Source organism: Lipomyces oligophaga (genome assembly GCF_038497815.1).
Source record: "Lipomyces oligophaga strain CBS 7107 unplaced genomic scaffold V1516scaffold_4, whole genome shotgun sequence".
In the NCBI taxonomy this organism is placed as follows: Eukaryota; Fungi; Ascomycota; class Lipomycetes; order Lipomycetales; family Lipomycetaceae; genus Lipomyces; species [Lipomyces] oligophaga.
The window spans coordinates 250,975-268,010 of NW_027117788.1; the positions used below are offsets into that span (position 1 = coordinate 250,975).

Sequence of the window (17,036 nt, forward strand, 5' to 3'; positions counted from 1 at the left end):
ATCTCCCATGGTCTTATGTTCCGTGTCGTCCATCGTTTCTTCTTCTTCGAGCTCGTCTGAAGAGCTTCCCGAACTAGACATCAATGATCCTCTCGAGTCTGATCTTCTTATCCACCCACCTCCACTCGAACGGCGACTCTCGACCTCGTCGACCTCGTCCGAGTCTTCATTAGATTTCGCCGGTGGCCGTCTGGCCGCGCTTTACCGCTCCATTTCTCTTGGAAGCGTGCTCGCTTCTGATCGAGCTTCTCAAGCGCTCACTAATGCATCGCAAGCCATTTCGCATTCCACTCATCAATTTGTATCTTCATATATTGCTTCCTCCAGTACACAGCACCACCGCGCAAAGTCGTTTGATTCGCGCCGATTCTCAACAATACAACCTTCATTTCACGACTACCGAGCTCACTATCTGATTGGAAACACAGCTTCTCCATACCACTGGGAAAATCGTCTTGTAGGCGAGGCCGAGCTGAGCAAAATGAAAGCTTCTGTTCGGCGGCACTATGAAGCTCAGAATGAGCTTATCGAGCGGTACATTGAAATAGACATGCTTTTGGACTCGGACTTGTCGCAAAATATGATCCGAGAATATACACAGCAGCCTGAGTCGAGCTCGACCAGCAGACCGTCCAACGCAGTGCCAGCCAATATCGACGTCGAGGGTCAGGCGTATTTGAACGCCGACCAGCGCGAGGATTATTCTGGCATTGTGACTCTAGCAATCGTTGTCAATTTTCTTATCAACATCTTCTTATTAGCTGGCAAAGGTGCAATCGTCTTGTTAACAAACTCAATGTCTGTCATTGCGTCGCTTGTTGATTCTGCACTGGATTTTCTTTGTACAACAATCATCTGGTTGAGCACGACGTTGGCAGAGTCGTCCAACCCGAATACACGTTTCAAGTATCCTATCGGCCGGTCGCGGCTAGAACCGTTGGGGGTTCTTGTATTTTCCATCATCATCATTGTCTCGTTTTTCCAGGTCGCTGTCGAGTCTGTCGAAAGATTATACGGTGGCCCCCGGGTTGCTGTAAAGTTAGGTATTCCCTCATTTGCAATTATGTCGATGGCCGTTATTTTGAAACTGTTCGCCTGGTTTTGGTGCAAATCCGTCAATTCGTCCTCCGTCCAGGCTCTTGCGCAGGACGCTATGTCGGATATTGTTTTCAACTTGCTGTCGATTTGTTTTCCTGTCATAGGTCATTTATTTGATATCTGGTGGCTCGACCCGCTTGGCGCGCTCTGTCTTTCAATTTACATTGTCATCCAGTGGATTGATACCATGTTTGAGCATATTCGCAATCTATCTGGAGTCACTGCCGATTCTCTCGACAAGCAAGTCATCACCTATCTCTGTATGCGATTCGCTGAATCAATTATCAAAGTCACCTCCATAAACGTGTATCATGCTGGTGACAGACTTCAAGTCGAGGTTGACATTGTTGTCAACGAGAAGTTGCTGCTACGTGATTCACATGACCTTGGTGAGGCCTTGCAATATACTATCGAGGCTCTGCCTATGGTTGAGCGTGCGTTCGTACATATCGATTATCGCCAAGGGAACTTCAAAGGCCACATTAGAAGATAATGTTGCTCAGTTATAGATCTGGTTTTCATGTTGGGTGTAATATAATGCATTAACTAGACGAGTTATTACTCGAAAGCACAAATACGAGGTGTTTATGTCATATTTTTTCATCTATCCAAATATCATACATAAATCAAAAAGCAAGCTAAATAAATGTGATATATTAATATTCTGTCTTACGTCTAAACCGACTGGTCAGCGCTCTCGTTTGATCTTTTGTCCGACTCTGCATGTCCGCAAGATATTTCACAACGTTAATGCACAAATATACAAACGAGCCCAGTCCTCTGAATACAGCCAATACGAGCACCGACCATAGCACAACTAAACCTGTTAACAATCTTCATCTAAAGTAAAATCTACGTTGTCAGAAAACTTACATGCAAGATAACCATTCGTACCGGCATCAACAACATCATATGCCTGCGTTACAACCAAAACCAGAACCATATTGGCCATCATCCATAGCAATACGACTCTCGTCCGAATATTGCGATAATAATCTTCCTTCAGCGTCTGCTCGTTTGGTTTACTAATCGTCTCGACCTGCTTGCGCTCTCGCAGATTTGCCAACGCATCTTCATACCCAGCGTCGATATCAAGCTGCTCTGATGGCATTTCTATCTCCACAATATCTCGCGAAAACCCTGACTTCGCCACAGCTGCTCCAAGATCATTACTGACCTCGTTATCGCCTTTCGTTCCCCACGTCAAATCATGCGTATTGCACAGCGCATATACCTGAAGTGTGCAAATATAAGACGGCATTAGCAGGAAATACTGGCCACAGCTTGTTATCATATGCCATGGATCAAGATACAATAATGACATCAACCAATACAACCCGTAGGTGGAGATCAGAGATATAACCATATTGACAAACGTCGTTCGACCATCATCTCGGTCTCGGACAGCAATAACAATATAATAAATCCCACAGCCAGTTGAGTACGCTGTAATAATGGCAAATAGTATCATACTCCCCACGAAAAAAGTTTTGGCCCCTTGTGGTCTGTTTCCTAAACTGATGATAAACTGTGCAGCAATCAGCACCGAAAGCACAATTTTCAGAATCACAAAAATATAATATCCACCACTGTTTCCAAATGGATCAACGCTGTCATCAGCCAAACTGCCGACAATGAAATAAAACGTCAAATAAAAATTTGCCAATGAAAAATATGTAAACAGCAAACTAACAAACTGGTATAAAAACTCGATATGAAGCGCGATCTTGCGGACGATGGAATGTTCTGTCTGCCAGACCTGCCGGAAGTGCAACTGGGCATACAGAGCTGCAAACAGTGCTCCGTTCAGCCAGCGACGCCGCTGACTGATGAATTCAGCAACTGCATCGGGTACATCAGTATCTCCCGTGCATGCTTTCACATGCTTCAACAGCCACTTTTCGCCTTTCTTCGCGATCAATTCCCAGCAAAGAATACGATCCTCAGCAAGATACATGTTAGCTGTGAACACATCTGTATTCTGACCCTCTAAGTTCTCGCCTTTGAAATACTGTTTTAAAGGTCCATTGCCAGAACTGTCATTAAGCAACGCAATATATCGATATGCAGATAACGCACCAGGCAAAACAGTTATATATCCAAACACACTCTCCATTGGTTTATCCAATATGTTTGACATCTTATACTCGAAATTTTGGGCTGCAACTATCGGATTCAGTAGATTTCTCCATCCTTTGCCTTTCATGGCACGGACCTCACCAGATGCGCCCGCGACATTCGAATCTTGGTCAAACGCTTTCCAGAGATGATAGAGAGCTGTGTTGCCTGGTCTAGTTCCGACATCAAGTAAAACACAGACATTGGGTTGTAGAATGGGGCAAAAGGCATTTAGCAGCCACCGATGGGAATTCAGCTTCTTTGCGTTGTCCTCCTTCAAACAGAACAGAACTTGCACCGGAACTAGTCCACGCTCGGCTCCTTTGAACTTGAGATCCGAATCCAAAGAAATCTGGGTAGTATACTCGTATAAATGCGCGCTCACTTTTTTGCCATTAACCAGATTTTTGGCAATGCCGTCCTGAAAAATACCCATAGCGGCCAAGCAATCGAGAACACGTGGATTAATTTTTCGTCGGCCGTCTGCAACAATCACAACAACCACCTTTTTCCATCCTTCTTTCCCCCATACTCGGCTTCGAGAACGAGAACAAAGATGTACGATATTTTTCATAACGCCATGCATTGTACGAGTGAAACTATATTCATCCTCGTTATACATCGTGATACAGATGCACAGCTCTGTCTCTCGGTCGCTATTGGTAGGTCGAAGCGTGAACCCACTGTTTACAAAGTCATCAGGATCGCAGGTCGCAGCAGTATATCGCATGTAAGTAAACTCATCATTGTCTCGACGAGGCAGAAAGCTGTACAATTTGGTAGGCACAGGACAGTCAAGTACGAGATTACCTTTCACGAGTCGGACTTGTTTGCGAGCGACCGAACGATGACGACGCGGCTGGGCCATTTCAGGAACGTCCTCAAATACTGGACTTCCCATTGAATCGACGTTTTGAAGACTTTCCATTTCCGAGTCCTCGTATTCTTTTTTATCTTCGAAATCGTCTTCATCTTCGCTTTCAGACAGCTTGCTGTATGCTGATGAGCTACTGAACGAGGCTATCGACTTTTTGTTGGGATGAGAGGTCAGTTCTTCCTCAGAGTCGCTGACTTCTTCAGGCTCTACATGAGAATATCCGGCTGATACTGGCGGGGGCATGAAGGGAGGGATTAGTGACCTACCAGACCGCATAGAGAACGAATCTGAGGAATTTTCAACATCATCAAGAGTGACTTGACGAACAGTTGGGGAAGAAGTAGATGTCAGATTTATCGCCGCATCAGATGATCGATGGCCACGTAATTCTGCAAGACTAGGAAATGAAGGAGGAGTAGCAATAGCGGACTGCCGCAGTGGTGAGCCAGACCTTAATGGACTTCCTGGCCTGCTCGACCCTGGAGAACCATTATTGCCACCCAAAACAGCAGCAGGAGGAATTGGAAGAGCTCTCGAAGAGCTAGTTGCAGGGGAGCCAGGCAAATAGGGAGACGACTCGTTTCGTGAGCGCCCAGACTCAATATGAGCTGCTCGCAACGGAGTGACGATGGTCGTATAATCCGACTGGTTATCGCGAACAGGCGAATATGTTTGCCCAAAGAAAATATTGTCCGATTCGGTATTATCACGAAAATTTGTCTGACTCGTCCGAGGTTGCAGCAAGGGTGACGATCTGGCAGAATACTGCTGCCTAGTCGGAGACGGTGGAAGCGAATAGGGAATCGAAGGATCATCTATAAGTCAGATCCCACATTTCGGAAAGTCTACAGCTGAACGCTCTTACCATTTGAAGGATGAAATAAACTAGCTTGGCCCGCAATTGGCGATGAATGTCCAGATTCTGCTGACCGACTGGCAAAGTTTGTTCGTAACGGACTGCCCAGCGGTCTTCGAGGCGACCAAGAGTCTCTGTCCGAGTTACGATCAGCCATCTTGATATTTGATATGTATTGAAAGAATCAACGGATAACTATATATAATATACCAAAATACCAAAATAATGTTCTAGGATTTTCGAGGAGCTCAAGTCTCAATCCGTCTAATTAACTGCAGAAGCAAAATCTATTTCCATAATCCCAGACCACTCCCGAACGCACAACGCGCACCACAGTGTAAACATAAACATAATCACGTGACCATTCTCACATATTTGAGCCGCATGTTGTTTCCACAACAACGAAATATTACGTAATCACGACGTCGCAAGCAAATTAATGGTAAACAAGTCGAATGTAAAGGACGTCCTGAACTCGGATGTGAAGATATTAGAAATAAACTTGCAGTTCTACTGTAAACAATTACGTAAGTATGCGTACGTAATCATTTCCTGTCTCGCCCGTTCTCTGTTCGCCAAGTAGTTAGTGAACAGTATTGTATTCACATTACATAATTTATAGCAGAAATAAAGTCAAATGCCGAACGCCTGTGCATTAAGAGCCAATACTTAGAACCAGTAGTACGTCCGTCCAGTCAAAATAGGGAAGGACTAGAGGAGGCGTCAATCGAGTCGAAGCTTTGAGCTCAGTCCAGGTCCACACTATGACAACATTTCAGCAGATGTGATGACGTTGATCGATGATAGAGCAAAGTGTGAATCGATTCTCGTTTTTCATTGATCCACCGCATACAGAGAAAAATCAAAACAGGAAATCAAAACCAAAAGCCAATAAAACCCACAAAAGAATTCGCCAAAATGAAATGCAAACTAATGAAACCGCCCAATCAAAATCTAATCCTCCTCAAGCGCCGCACAGCTGTTGCGCATTTGCTCCGCACGTACTAATACATTTCTTCATCCGGAATCATCTCGAAAGTTTCTCCGGTCTTTTGGGGCTGTTTTGTTGCTGTCTTATCCTTCAAGCTCAATCCGCGCACATATTTTGATAATGCGCTTCCAAAAGATGAAAATCCTCCAGTGCCTGAGGAACGTGAAGTCTCGTCGCCACTGGAGTCGGAGGCTGGAGTATCAGCAAGAGTCTTTGTACTTGTCCGACTGCTCGTGGTAGCCGTAGAGTCCGTAGTAGCTGTCGACATAAAACTGTAGTTACTGTCGACACTTGATCGAGGTGGAGCAATCGAAATAGACGAGTCCAAAACCGGTACTGCCGACCGCTTAGAACCAGCAGCGGGGAAGTAGCCCAGCTGCTTACATGGCACTGCACACACTTCGACATGATTTCCTACACCTTCGACAGTCGACCAGCCTAGCAACATGGCATTGCTAGGCACTCCTCTGACTTCTGACTTCGAGTCCCTTTCCGCACGCAAATGGCACTGCAACGGGATGTTGCAGTGCTCGACGGGCAATAGCACAGACGCCCGGGTCTGGATCGTGTCATGGCTCCAGAGCCTGTTCGACCGTCTAATTACCACAGGATCGATCTTATATGTCAGCTGGACAGATATTAGAGTATCGGTAGGTCGAACCACATGAACATAGACCAAGCCTGTCCCCGTAGGAGCCTGGAGAGCCGGATTCGCAGGTCCTACAGAGGACGACCGGACGGAGGATGATTCCGACGAAAACGATGTCCGTCGAGCTTCATCATGGATCTGCCAAAACAGCTCTGCGTTCGCCGCCGAATTATGGGACAAAAACTTCAACTGCGCAGATGCAGAATATAAATCTGGAGAACCTACAGGAACCGCAGTGTGATCCTCGTTCTCGGACTCGTTCTCGTCCGCTACTCCTCCAGAAGGCGCCGCTGAATCATCGTATAGGCCCTTCGTCTCCACCTCCATGGCTCTTCCTCGCGTGCTCAAGGCACCCAAATTTGTGCCAGAAACCGCCGCCAAAGGATCCACATCACAGGTCGACGTCGTAGGCCCTTTCGCGGTCGATTTCACAAACGGTGAGCTTGACCGCAGCCCAGTTCGCCGCTGAATTCTGGATCGCGCTGATCTCGCTGACGGATCGGCGATGGTCGATTCCAGTACCGTCGTCATACCGCTGTGCTTTATATTCCTGAGTCAGCTTTGCGAATATATTCAACTGATTATATAACTCGAGTAAATCAAAAATTGTATTCACGCAATACAACTGTTAGGTAGAAACAACAAAGCGAAGAAAAATTAAGAGAAAATCTAAAACGGAAATGGCCGGCGCAATTCTGCGTGCTCGATCCAGTCGAAGATGGCCACTGTCGATACTATTCCTCTTTAGGAAGTCCTCTTACGGGCCCAAGGGGAAAGTGGCAGGCCATGTGATAGCACATGTGATCAATTTGATCGTTATAAGGTGTACGTACTCAGACTTTGACTCATACAAATATTACTAATCATAACAGTAATTTAAGATTGTGTTCTTACATAATGGACTCGATTACATCACACTATCGTAGTTCAATAGAAATCAATGCAGTCAACACAGCACAAAACAACAAATATTACATTAATTATATGAATACATTAAATTATGTCCATCCAAAACAAACTCCAAATTAGTTCAAAAATAAACTTCTTAGTAATGAGCGACTGTATTAAAACACGCTGTTGTCTTTCTCAGCGATAGCGACTACTACTAGCCGGCATTTGACTCTTGTGAAATTGCTGCATCAACCGGCTTGGTCGCACGTTTTCTTCAATGTCTCGAGTATATCGACTGTTCGTTTGTCCAGACTCAACTGCACTCTGCGAGTGCTTGTGCTGTTTCGTCGGCCCTGCTTTTCGATGAAGTCGTCGAGGTCCACTAGACATTAACTCCCCTTGCAGTTGTTGTTCATGATGTTGATTAAACGCTGCCCCAGCAGCCGCAATTGCTGATGGTGCTCCTGTGATAACCTCAGACACAGGCCTACGGCTGGTTCTCCCTTCACCGATGCGCGCTGCCGGTCGAAGATGATCTCCGCTGATTGGTCCTCCAGCTCCAGGCCGCAGTGACAGTACGCCTGCAGATTTCTTAACCGGTTGCTCTGTTAAATCTACAGAGCCTATGGGCTGATTCTGCTGATCCGGTTTAGAGCTTGGATTACTCTTTTTGATTTGGGCAGGCGTCGACTGTGAGAGCACCTGCGGCTGCGAAAGAACTGGTGGGGTCATTCCGCTCATCTCACTGGCAGCAGACTCATTGCGTGAGTGTTTTGCATTTCCCCGTCCAACTAAGCCTAAAAACACTCTTCCAACTGAACTATAACGGCGGTCCTTCTTTTCCGTAGTCAGTTTTGACGTTCCCTGGGCGACGTCCACAGAGCCACGTCCCCGGCTAAAGATATCTTCATCAAATTCAATAGGTCCTGGTGCTAACAGGAGACCACTATCGGCCGGTGAATTTTCCATTAATGTAGAATTTTCGGGTACCTGATTTCTAGAACTCAAATACTTTGGCCGCTCTGGGAAGGGGAACGATCCTTTGGCTTGTAATGGCCTTGCATCAAACGAGTGCCGCGCACCAGCGGGAGAGAACTGAGAAATTTCTTCCATCTCCGGAGTTTTCGCTGTACTTGACTGAACAGTAAGCGAAAATTGTCTCACCAGAGGTCGCCGAACGGAGCCAGATTGCATTTGAAGTGAAGTCCGTCGATTTAAACGCGATCCTAATAGGTTCTCAGGCTGCTGTTCCTTGGTCTGAGGAGCCGTTTGTCCTGCAGATCGGGAGAGCTTACGTGAAAACGAGCGCGAAAGGTTGCGTGACAGCAGTCGTCCAGATGATCCTGTCTGTGTCTGCACCTCAGACGCCTTCGATAGTGGCTCATTAAGAACTTCGTCAGGCGCAATTGCAGTGTCCTCAGCGCTAATAGCTCCACCGGAAGTGGCCCTCTTGTTAACAACAAGAACGTCTTCTTCTCCTTCAACGTAACTAGATCGACGATCTGATATCGACTGCGCAGGTGGAGGAATTTCCAGCACGTTCTCCGATTCCTTTTCTAATTCAATCGACGGTGTAATACGCTTAAACGGCTCTGGCGTTTGCTGAATAGATCGAGTACTACCATCATCCGATGTAGTCACGAACTCCTCAGATAAAAGTAGTGGGGTGGTAGCAGACGATCCAGTCTGATGAACGGGTGTAGGGGTCCCACTGTAACGTCCATTGCGATTCAGCCCAGCTGGTGAAGAAGATGGTGTGCTCTCAGCGACGAGAACGTCACTAAGACGAGAAGACGATGAATGCTCCTTTTCAGAACGTCGCACAGCAGTAGGTTGCAAGGCTCCTTGAAGTTGCGACGGAGACTTTTCAAGACCTGCCTGCTTGGAAGCCTTACCTGCTTTCTGCGATTTGATTGAATCGTGTCGTTTCTGCGACTTCGAAAGAGGTGCTCGCTGAGATGGCGCCATGTAGTCAGACAACCCTACAAAACTGCTATGGCTGCTGTAAGCTAAACGGCCAGACCAGCTGGCAATTCTCGATGTATGTGGTTGCGGTGGCTCGGAACCGAGCACGGCTGTAGCCGCCGCCGCGGCAGCTGCTGCTCTTTGAGCAGTAAACTTCTGCGAGTCGTCCAATAGTTGGTTATCAGTCTGTTTATTAGGAGACGCTGAAGTTAATTTAGTTAGATCGGTGGGCACAGTATTGTATCGTCGCAAGGTGGCCCGTTTGAAATACGAGCCAAATTCGCTTGCTTCCTCGGGAGTAGGTGAGGAAGATTTCTCCTTGTCTTTACCATCCGAAAGCTTAAATAGAGATCCGAATCCTGATCCAGAACGAGAAAGAGAAGTCCGCCAGCTACCCTTATCGCTTGCAGCCAGCTCGACTTTAGCCGTATTAGGTGAAGCAAAACTAGTATCATCAGGATGTTTGAAATCCTTGCAGTTTTCAATCAAAAAGATAACGCACGCTCGAGAAATCTTGTAGTCTTCAGGTGACTGGTCATGCGAAGGATGAGAAAGAATGCAAGGCTGAAAAGACGAAGCAAGATTGGGTACGGGCATTAAATTCTTCTTGGAGTGCTTCGCAAACATTTCAAGCATGTCCAAGAGATAGAGCAAGAGCTGGCGGTTCGCCGGAGGAAGACGCATGAATAACTTCTGCTGTTCGCTAACAATCTCCCTACGTTGGGCAGAAGAAAATTTGGCCGGTTTACCGCTCGACGAGTTGGGATGACTCAGTTCCAATGCGACGAAAGGAGCTCGAAAACTGTCGTATTCGCTCAAGGGAACTATGGGTTCTGGAAGATTGTTCAAGTATCGACGAAGAAGGTTAGCTGCATCATGAACATTGTAGCCCTGCCAAGTGATGGTAGAACCAAATGTAGGAGGCTCAGCAAATATCTGCTGCAGTTCTCGAATACGCTTGGCAGATCCGTTCAGTCGAAAGATACCTTGGACTTGAAGCGCTAAAGATAAATTAGAATAATTCGAGAAAGAAAATAAACCTTCCAATTAGCAGGAAATATCTTACCATTTTCCAGAAGATAAGTGCCACTAACGGCAACAACCATAGGAAGAGGGCCGAAATTTATTTTCTCGTATGGGCTGGTGACGATAGCGCTTGCATGCTGTAGAGAGACCTCGAGAGGCTGGCCGAATATGAGTGGATCGAAGGGATCCTCCAAAGGACGCGAAGGAGCATGACCTGAAGTTTCGCTATTGGTATTACTCGTGGCAGGAGCTAAAGAATTCGCCGAGACTGGTTGAGGGGATCGCTGTGTTCGAGGTCGTAATTTTGCCCACCAGTGCTGGCGAGAAGGTCCCGGTGAGGGCGAAGCGGCGGACGAGGGAGGACGGAGAGAATCAGGACCGTCGAGAGAATATCTAGAGGAACGCTCTCCTGGGTCGGCCATTGCTGGAGAGGAAAATGAAAAAGGGCGCGCCTTCGCGCTGAGAAGTGCGGTTTGGTCTAATGCGTTGTAATTGTGAAAAGGATTGGAAGAGTGGCCTGAAGAGGAAGAAGATATAGAGTGCTGATTGAAGGATGAAGAGGAGGGGGAGAATAGTGAGGCGGTTGATTGGGAGGAGAGAGATGAGCGAGAGAAAAGGTGCACTGGCATTGAGTTAGAGATCAATCAGAGGAATGATGATAGGTTGATGCCGGAGATCTGGATGATGACGTAAAATAAGGACAAGTGCTGCGAAAGATGAGGTTGAAAAAAAGGAAGCATGAGCTGAAAATCAAAGTGTGCAATCATGAATGTCTACCAAAAGCGTACGGCACACGCCTGGTGGGGCGTGGTGACTGTGCGAGGTAGTGTACGAGAGACAAATGTCGAAGAATTGAGAGACAGAATACGTAGTAGACACCGATACAAGATATCAACATAACACAGATCGACAACAGGTCCAAAAACAATTCCAAAGAGCGAGAAGGACAGAGCAAAACAGGGAAGCTTACAAAAAAATTAGTGAGAAAAAGAACGGGGAATAAATCACAATGGACAAATCCCCCTCCCCCCCGAATAGGAAGAGAAAAATGAACGCAGGACAGGCGAGAAGCTGTGACAGCGTGACCAAAGTGAAGTGGTTCAAGAGCGGCCACGATCTACTGGGCCAAAGAGCAGGTCGCCTGAATAGGAGCAGATAAATAGCACGACTAGGAACAAATTGGAGCAACAAAAAGATGAAAAAATTATTTCGGAGCGTAGAAACAGGAATGCGAACAGGGAGTCAGAGAGAGTGCAGCGCCTGGAGACGATGGTTGAAGAGCTGGATCGATTGACGATGGTCTCAATCTGCTTGCTCCGTTCTGGCTGGTTTCTTCCCCTTAGTAATGTTACGAATGGGACAAAGCGCCTACCTAATGCGGAAGCGGCTCAGTGCGGCGATGTTGTGTGGCATGTACTGCTGTTTATATGGAGTACACTCAGTTACTAGTGTACTAAAGTTACGAATATTTACGAAATCTACTATGGGCTCAAATATTATGTTGAATTACTTTTGCTCGTTGTTTATCAACTATATATAGATAACCATAAATTATATTCAATATTGATTAAGGCAGCTTTCAGTTTCTTGTGGAGCAAACTCAAGCCAGCAGACCACACTATTTTCCTTCCAATCTAAATAACAAGCAGCAAGCGACCGTCAATTTCGACTTCATATACTGTAAATTTATAGACAAAGAGTTGCGAGAGAATTCACGGATTCTAGTCAAATTGGCTTTCTCAATTCTGGTTCTTGTTTTGGTTCTCCTATTCCAGACGTCTATCACTGGTACGACTATGCTGTCTCTTCTCAGCGAACAATTTTTTGACGGTCCCCTAGCTCGTCGAGCTTCTCCTTTTCAAGACCAGCGCACATAAGGACATAAGCTCAGCAATGTCATGAACCTTACCAATCGTAGAATCTAAGTTAATCTCCACCAGCTCGCGTATTTGGAGAGTCCAACACGGCCCATCTGAGCTGGTGCCCGACTACCTCGTTCGGATAGTCCGTACCCTATGCTCCCAGCAGCAACAGTGACGACGACGTCGAGCGTCGGTTGACCTGCCGAGAGAATGTAAACAGACCTGCAGCGCGTGAAGTTCTTTTGCAAGCAAAAGTCGCGTCCAGAAATCAATTTTGGATTAATTCACTGGCTGTTGGTGTATTAATATAGAGATCATAATGGCTAAAGTCTGCTCTGCCGCAGCTTCATTACCGTCAATCGTTCTGCTCGAAGTGTTTTCCCACCTAGATCTGTGTTCTTTGGCTTCATGTGCAGAAGTGTCCTCAACTGTGAGCATAATATTAGTCGTAGGCTAAAGATCTCGAACTTTTCTAACTTTGCAGTGGCGAGCAGTGGCATTTTCTCGGAAGTTATGGCAAAGCGTGGACATTTCCTCATACGCGCGAGTTATCAGTCACGTCGGTCACGCCGTACGTTCCTGTCCATCGAAATGGCCGCCTTTGCTGTCTCTTGCGCCAGGATCGTTCTTGACAGGCTTGACTCGATTCGCAAAGGAATTAGTTATACGGTATCCCACATATCTGATAAATGACGACATAGCATTCATCTTGAAAGCATTGTGTCCGAGCAATAAATTTCTTGATGATCCAGTAGGTTTCCCGCTAGAGTCATTGTCTCTGGAGTTTTACAAGTCGAATGCAGACTCGATTTGTATTGAATCTGCGTTCAAGGTCGTTCTTGAGTCTCCCAACATACATTCATTTTCACTGCACGGTTCGCATTTCCATTCTATTTCGATTAACGTGACGCCCTGTCGGAGCATGAAATCCATTGACCTTACTTTTTCATTACCGCGCAGATTTGACTTGCTTGAGCAAATCCCTGTCATGTTCCCCAATCTGAGCTGCCTTGCAATTGGTCATAATTTATTTCTTGACACAGATGCGCTGCCTTCTGTTTTGCATGGACTTCCTAATTTATCGCAGCTAAGCCTTCCAAACACATCCTTATTAGAACCAGCTATCATAAAGGACTGGCTTCGACATAGGCAAGACATGTTCGGCGTCGAAATCGCCAAGGCTCCCGTCCGAATCAATGTAGAGTTTTGCGATATTTTTACACAACTCGATATTGAGCAAATAAGGTCTTATATATCTTATGACTCTTATGTGGAACACTCAGCCATGCTATTTGATGAATCGGATGAATCGATACGGGAGTACCTACGACGATTCGCTGATCCGGTGGAAGATGAAGAGATGTATTACGCAAGTAGTAGTAGCTCTTATGACGATAACTCTACAAGTAGTAGCTATCAAGCTGATAGTTTGTGGCAAAATCGAATCCCTGGCGCCGGCGTTGATATTAATGTTAATGCTGTAGACGTCAATGCATATGTGCGGCAGGAAATCGCTCTCTAAATTTTTTTGGATTTTGGTAGCATGATTTGGTGCGCTTCGATTGGGATGGTTTGTACATTAAATACCCTGTAGAACATATTATGACAGTAATGATATTACCTATTACAATATTCGATAGCGTGTACCCAACATTGATCTAGAATTCTTAATCATGATATAGCAAGGCCCTTAATTAAAGCCAAGGTGTCACCATCTTTGACCTTCGTCAAAGCAAGTTTAGTCGAAAAATCCAAAACCTGTCCAGACTCAACATGGAAAACACGAAGCCGGTCTTTATCCTCATTCTTCGTGTTATTCAAATTCGGAATTTGAAGTCGTTGAGCAGCCTTGTCAAGTATTTTACCGACTGAATACTCTCTTCCAAAATACATTTCTGCTTTCGACATTCGGTTCGGGGCAAGTTGAGATTCAACAAATACATATACTCGTTTGTCGACTGGAATGTTGGAATCGCCTTTTGCAGAAGCGCGAAGCGACGCAACAGCTTTTGATCGCGCGACAATAGATGAGGAAGTTGATGCAGTCTTCGATTTGAATAGTGATAATACATTCACCATTTTCTCGGTCGTGAAATTTTGCTGCTGCTGCTGTTGTTGTTGTTGTTGTTGTTGCTTCTGCTTCCACTCTGTCAGCTTGGAGAGAGGACCGACTTTTTCCTTGACCGCCGGCGCGCCAGGACAGTCATGCTGAATTCGATGCCTCAAACAAGTATTATTTCTGCAGACTGGACACTTAGTCGCTGGACTTAGTGTCGTATTTATCGTAGTCGAGCAATCTTTCAAGTAACATTTCTCTGGTCGTTCGGCACTACCTAGTCTTCGATCGCTACCAGTAACTGTACTGGCAGATGTAACGGCAAGATTAACAGATTTCACTGCTGTGCATTCGTGTAACTCTGGTCGCCGATGATCGACGCAGAATGTAGATCTGCATTCAGGGCATTGGAATCTATTCAGTCGGTCAGTAGTCAGTCAGCTAGCAGTTAATAACATCGGATTCAGCACGTACGGTAAGAAATCCAGTCGATGGCAGGCAAAATACTGGCAATGCTCGCCAACTTGAAGTAAACCATCTTTTGCAGCAGCCATATTTGAATATAAGCTACAGCCTCTCCAGAAAATGTTCAAAGTCTATGAAGAAAATCCTCTTGATGTTGACTGTGGGTGGCCAGCTGGGATATTAGTAGTCTCATTGCCACAAACTTGCCCCGGATTCTACAGAATTAAATTACATAATATCTGACAACAAGAAGAGTAAAATATCGGATAATAACTCAATATAAGCAAGTATTGTCATCAAATATGATTTCTGTAAATGTCTTCGCTTTTACTTCAATTTGTCAGCATTCGAACATTCTCGTCGCTTCCAGAGGTTCTCCGACATGTTACGCCAGATCTATTGATCTGGTCCTAATACAGAGAAGAGATAAATTTCATTTATTCAAGGTAAAACGCTATTACGACATATTCATAGTCAGACATGCTCCTCCAGATACAGTGCGTACCCGTTCAGCGTTTATTTGCCACCAATAGGCCAGATCTGTAGACCCATAAATTCAATCGTATGGCCACCGCTAGAACTCTTTCGTTTAAGAAACTTTGGATCTTCAATCACCGCAATCCGTTTTTCTGGAAAAATCAGTATGCAGGCCACCAGCTTAGAACTACCTAATCAAACTTACCGCCGACAGTTACCGTCAAATATCGAAAATCAAAATGTGGTCCATCTTTTGATTTTAAAAGCTCGGCTATCACAGTACCCTCAATGTTTTTATCTCCCATAACAAAAAATCGCATCCAGGTATGTTCAACATTGTGCTGGTCGATTCCACGAGTAATGCTGGCCGGACGGTTTCTAGCCCATCGATTTGACGATTCCCCGTAGAAAGACAGTTTGTCACCTAGGACCTGGATACATTCCGGATGTTCTGAAATCAATCTTTCGGCTCGGTTCTGTAGTTGGACATCACCTGTCGGAAGTATAGCCGTCGTGACAAAATAGTATACAGCCAGTCCCTGAACAGTTAAATTCTACCTTAGCAACCTGCAAATGAAAAACTAACCGTGAACCCCAAACCAACAATCACAATGCTCGAATAAAATAAATAAGAAGCTGACCGCGCAGTAAACTGAGCTAGCTTCTGAATAAACGAAATATTGGATTCCGTGGACTTCCGTTTACCTGAATGTCCAGTCTCAGTATATGTAGCATAGTCCCTGCCCACAGAGCCAGGTCTCACGCCAACCCAAGTTCTGCCAAAGTTGAACGAATTGAATGCAGCATTTTGGATAAATTGATTACTGTTGTTTGAAATTTTCATACGTAAAAAAGAAGATCGAGAGCGCTGATCTCTCAATGCTATCGTTGTCAATTTCCGCGTTGTTGTTGGCTGTTCAATCATCGTCCGACAGATTTTACGAAGCAAAACGACATCGGTATGACTATTGCCGGAAAAGAATGTTTTTGTACATAGTCGATAAGTCATTTTAATCTTTGCAAAAATACAATTGCTGGCGCCAGAATCGTTCAAACTGCGGTAATTTCTAAAGCCTAAGAAATCAGGCTTGGGAAGAGTTTTCGGCAGACTAATATACCCATCGAGAAAAGCTGGCCGCGATATAAACTGTCTACTTTCGCAGAATATGGGCGATTAATTGTACAACGTGAACTCCACCTGAATGAACCGCGTCAAGAAGACTAGTGGTTTTTGCATCGGTTATACATTTGAGGAAATTAGGCGAAATGCTATTCAAGTTCCTGGTCGTGCTGTTCCTGGCTGCACAGCTATTCCAATCACAACTTTCCAGAAATCGCAGATCTAGCTCAATTGGCCCTTTTTCAGCCGTGGCTATCTTTGCAGGGCAATCAGCTGCTGATCAAGCTATATCATCAACATCTGGAAGCCCAACCGCTGCCACGACTCCTACGCTACGAGCAGGTGCGGATTCGAATAGCGACCGTTCAAACCCTGACAATGGGATTTTAACTCAACCAGCGGACGGTCTAGGGACAACAGATGGCAGAAGTGACGATTCCTTAACTGATGTCGAAAGTGTTGGCGCTGCTTTATCCGGAGGTGATCACAATCGAGCTGCTGAGATTGTGCCTTCTGCTGATGAGGGCGAGTCGGTGCAGGCGAAGGAGGCAGAGGAGACCGAGGAAACGGAACAAGAAGCAACTG

General features: G+C 45.6%; 7 protein-coding genes across 7 annotated transcripts; 2 read left to right on the forward strand and 5 right to left on the reverse strand.

Moving 5' to 3' along the window:
- Positions 1 to 481: 481 nt before the first annotated feature.
- V1516DRAFT_695712 (cation efflux family-domain-containing protein) lies at positions 482 to 1,591 on the forward strand (the record flags this gene model as incomplete). The annotated part of the gene is made up of 1 exon (XM_066924004.1): positions 482 to 1,591. One exon carries the CDS (start codon positions 482 to 484, stop codon positions 1,589 to 1,591), a length of 1,110 nt encoding a protein of 369 aa, XP_066777189.1.
- Positions 1,592 to 1,623: 32 nt separating this feature from the next.
- V1516DRAFT_711826 (chitin synthase-domain-containing protein) lies at positions 1,624 to 5,209 on the reverse strand. The gene is made up of 3 exons (XM_066924273.1): positions 4,959 to 5,209; positions 1,972 to 4,908; positions 1,624 to 1,915 (listed from the first exon to the last, which is right to left on the reverse strand). Exons 1-3 carry the CDS (start codon positions 5,104 to 5,106, stop codon positions 1,755 to 1,757), a joined length of 3,246 nt encoding a protein of 1,081 aa, XP_066777190.1. The 5' UTR covers positions 5,107 to 5,209; the 3' UTR covers positions 1,624 to 1,754.
- A 744-nt stretch (positions 5,210 to 5,953) lies between these two features.
- Positions 5,954 to 6,916, reverse strand: V1516DRAFT_623579 (uncharacterized protein; the record flags this gene model as incomplete). Its single annotated transcript, XM_066919628.1, has 1 exon — positions 5,954 to 6,916. The coding sequence occupies one exon, from the start codon at positions 6,914 to 6,916 to the stop codon at positions 5,954 to 5,956; it is 963 nt and encodes a 320-aa protein (XP_066777191.1).
- A 2,994-nt stretch (positions 6,917 to 9,910) lies between these two features.
- On the reverse strand, positions 9,911 to 10,653 carry V1516DRAFT_612203 (Rho GTPase activation protein; the record flags this gene model as incomplete). Its single annotated transcript, XM_066919305.1, has 2 exons — positions 9,911 to 10,446; positions 10,512 to 10,653. Coding segments are annotated over 2 exons (678 nt in total), but the record flags the coding sequence as incomplete, so codon positions are not given.
- A 1,841-nt stretch (positions 10,654 to 12,494) lies between these two features.
- V1516DRAFT_674586 (uncharacterized protein) lies at positions 12,495 to 13,965 on the forward strand. The gene is made up of 2 exons (XM_066922116.1): positions 12,495 to 12,763; positions 12,818 to 13,965. The coding sequence occupies exons 1-2, from the start codon at positions 12,653 to 12,655 to the stop codon at positions 13,853 to 13,855; spliced, it is 1,149 nt and encodes a 382-aa protein (XP_066777193.1). The 5' UTR covers positions 12,495 to 12,652; the 3' UTR covers positions 13,856 to 13,965.
- A 39-nt stretch (positions 13,966 to 14,004) lies between these two features.
- V1516DRAFT_664121 (uncharacterized protein) lies at positions 14,005 to 14,943 on the reverse strand (the record flags this gene model as incomplete). Its single annotated transcript, XM_066920563.1, has 2 exons — positions 14,005 to 14,803; positions 14,864 to 14,943. The coding sequence occupies 2 exons, from the start codon at positions 14,941 to 14,943 to the stop codon at positions 14,005 to 14,007; spliced, it is 879 nt and encodes a 292-aa protein (XP_066777194.1).
- Positions 14,944 to 15,286: 343 nt separating this feature from the next.
- V1516DRAFT_650680 (TIM21-domain-containing protein) lies at positions 15,287 to 16,449 on the reverse strand. Its single transcript, XM_066920249.1, has 3 exons — positions 15,918 to 16,449; positions 15,537 to 15,870; positions 15,287 to 15,483 (listed from the first exon to the last, which is right to left on the reverse strand). The coding sequence occupies exons 1-3, from the start codon at positions 16,338 to 16,340 to the stop codon at positions 15,371 to 15,373; spliced, it is 870 nt and encodes a 289-aa protein (XP_066777195.1). The 5' UTR covers positions 16,341 to 16,449; the 3' UTR covers positions 15,287 to 15,370.
- Positions 16,450 to 17,036: the final 587 nt, after the last annotated feature.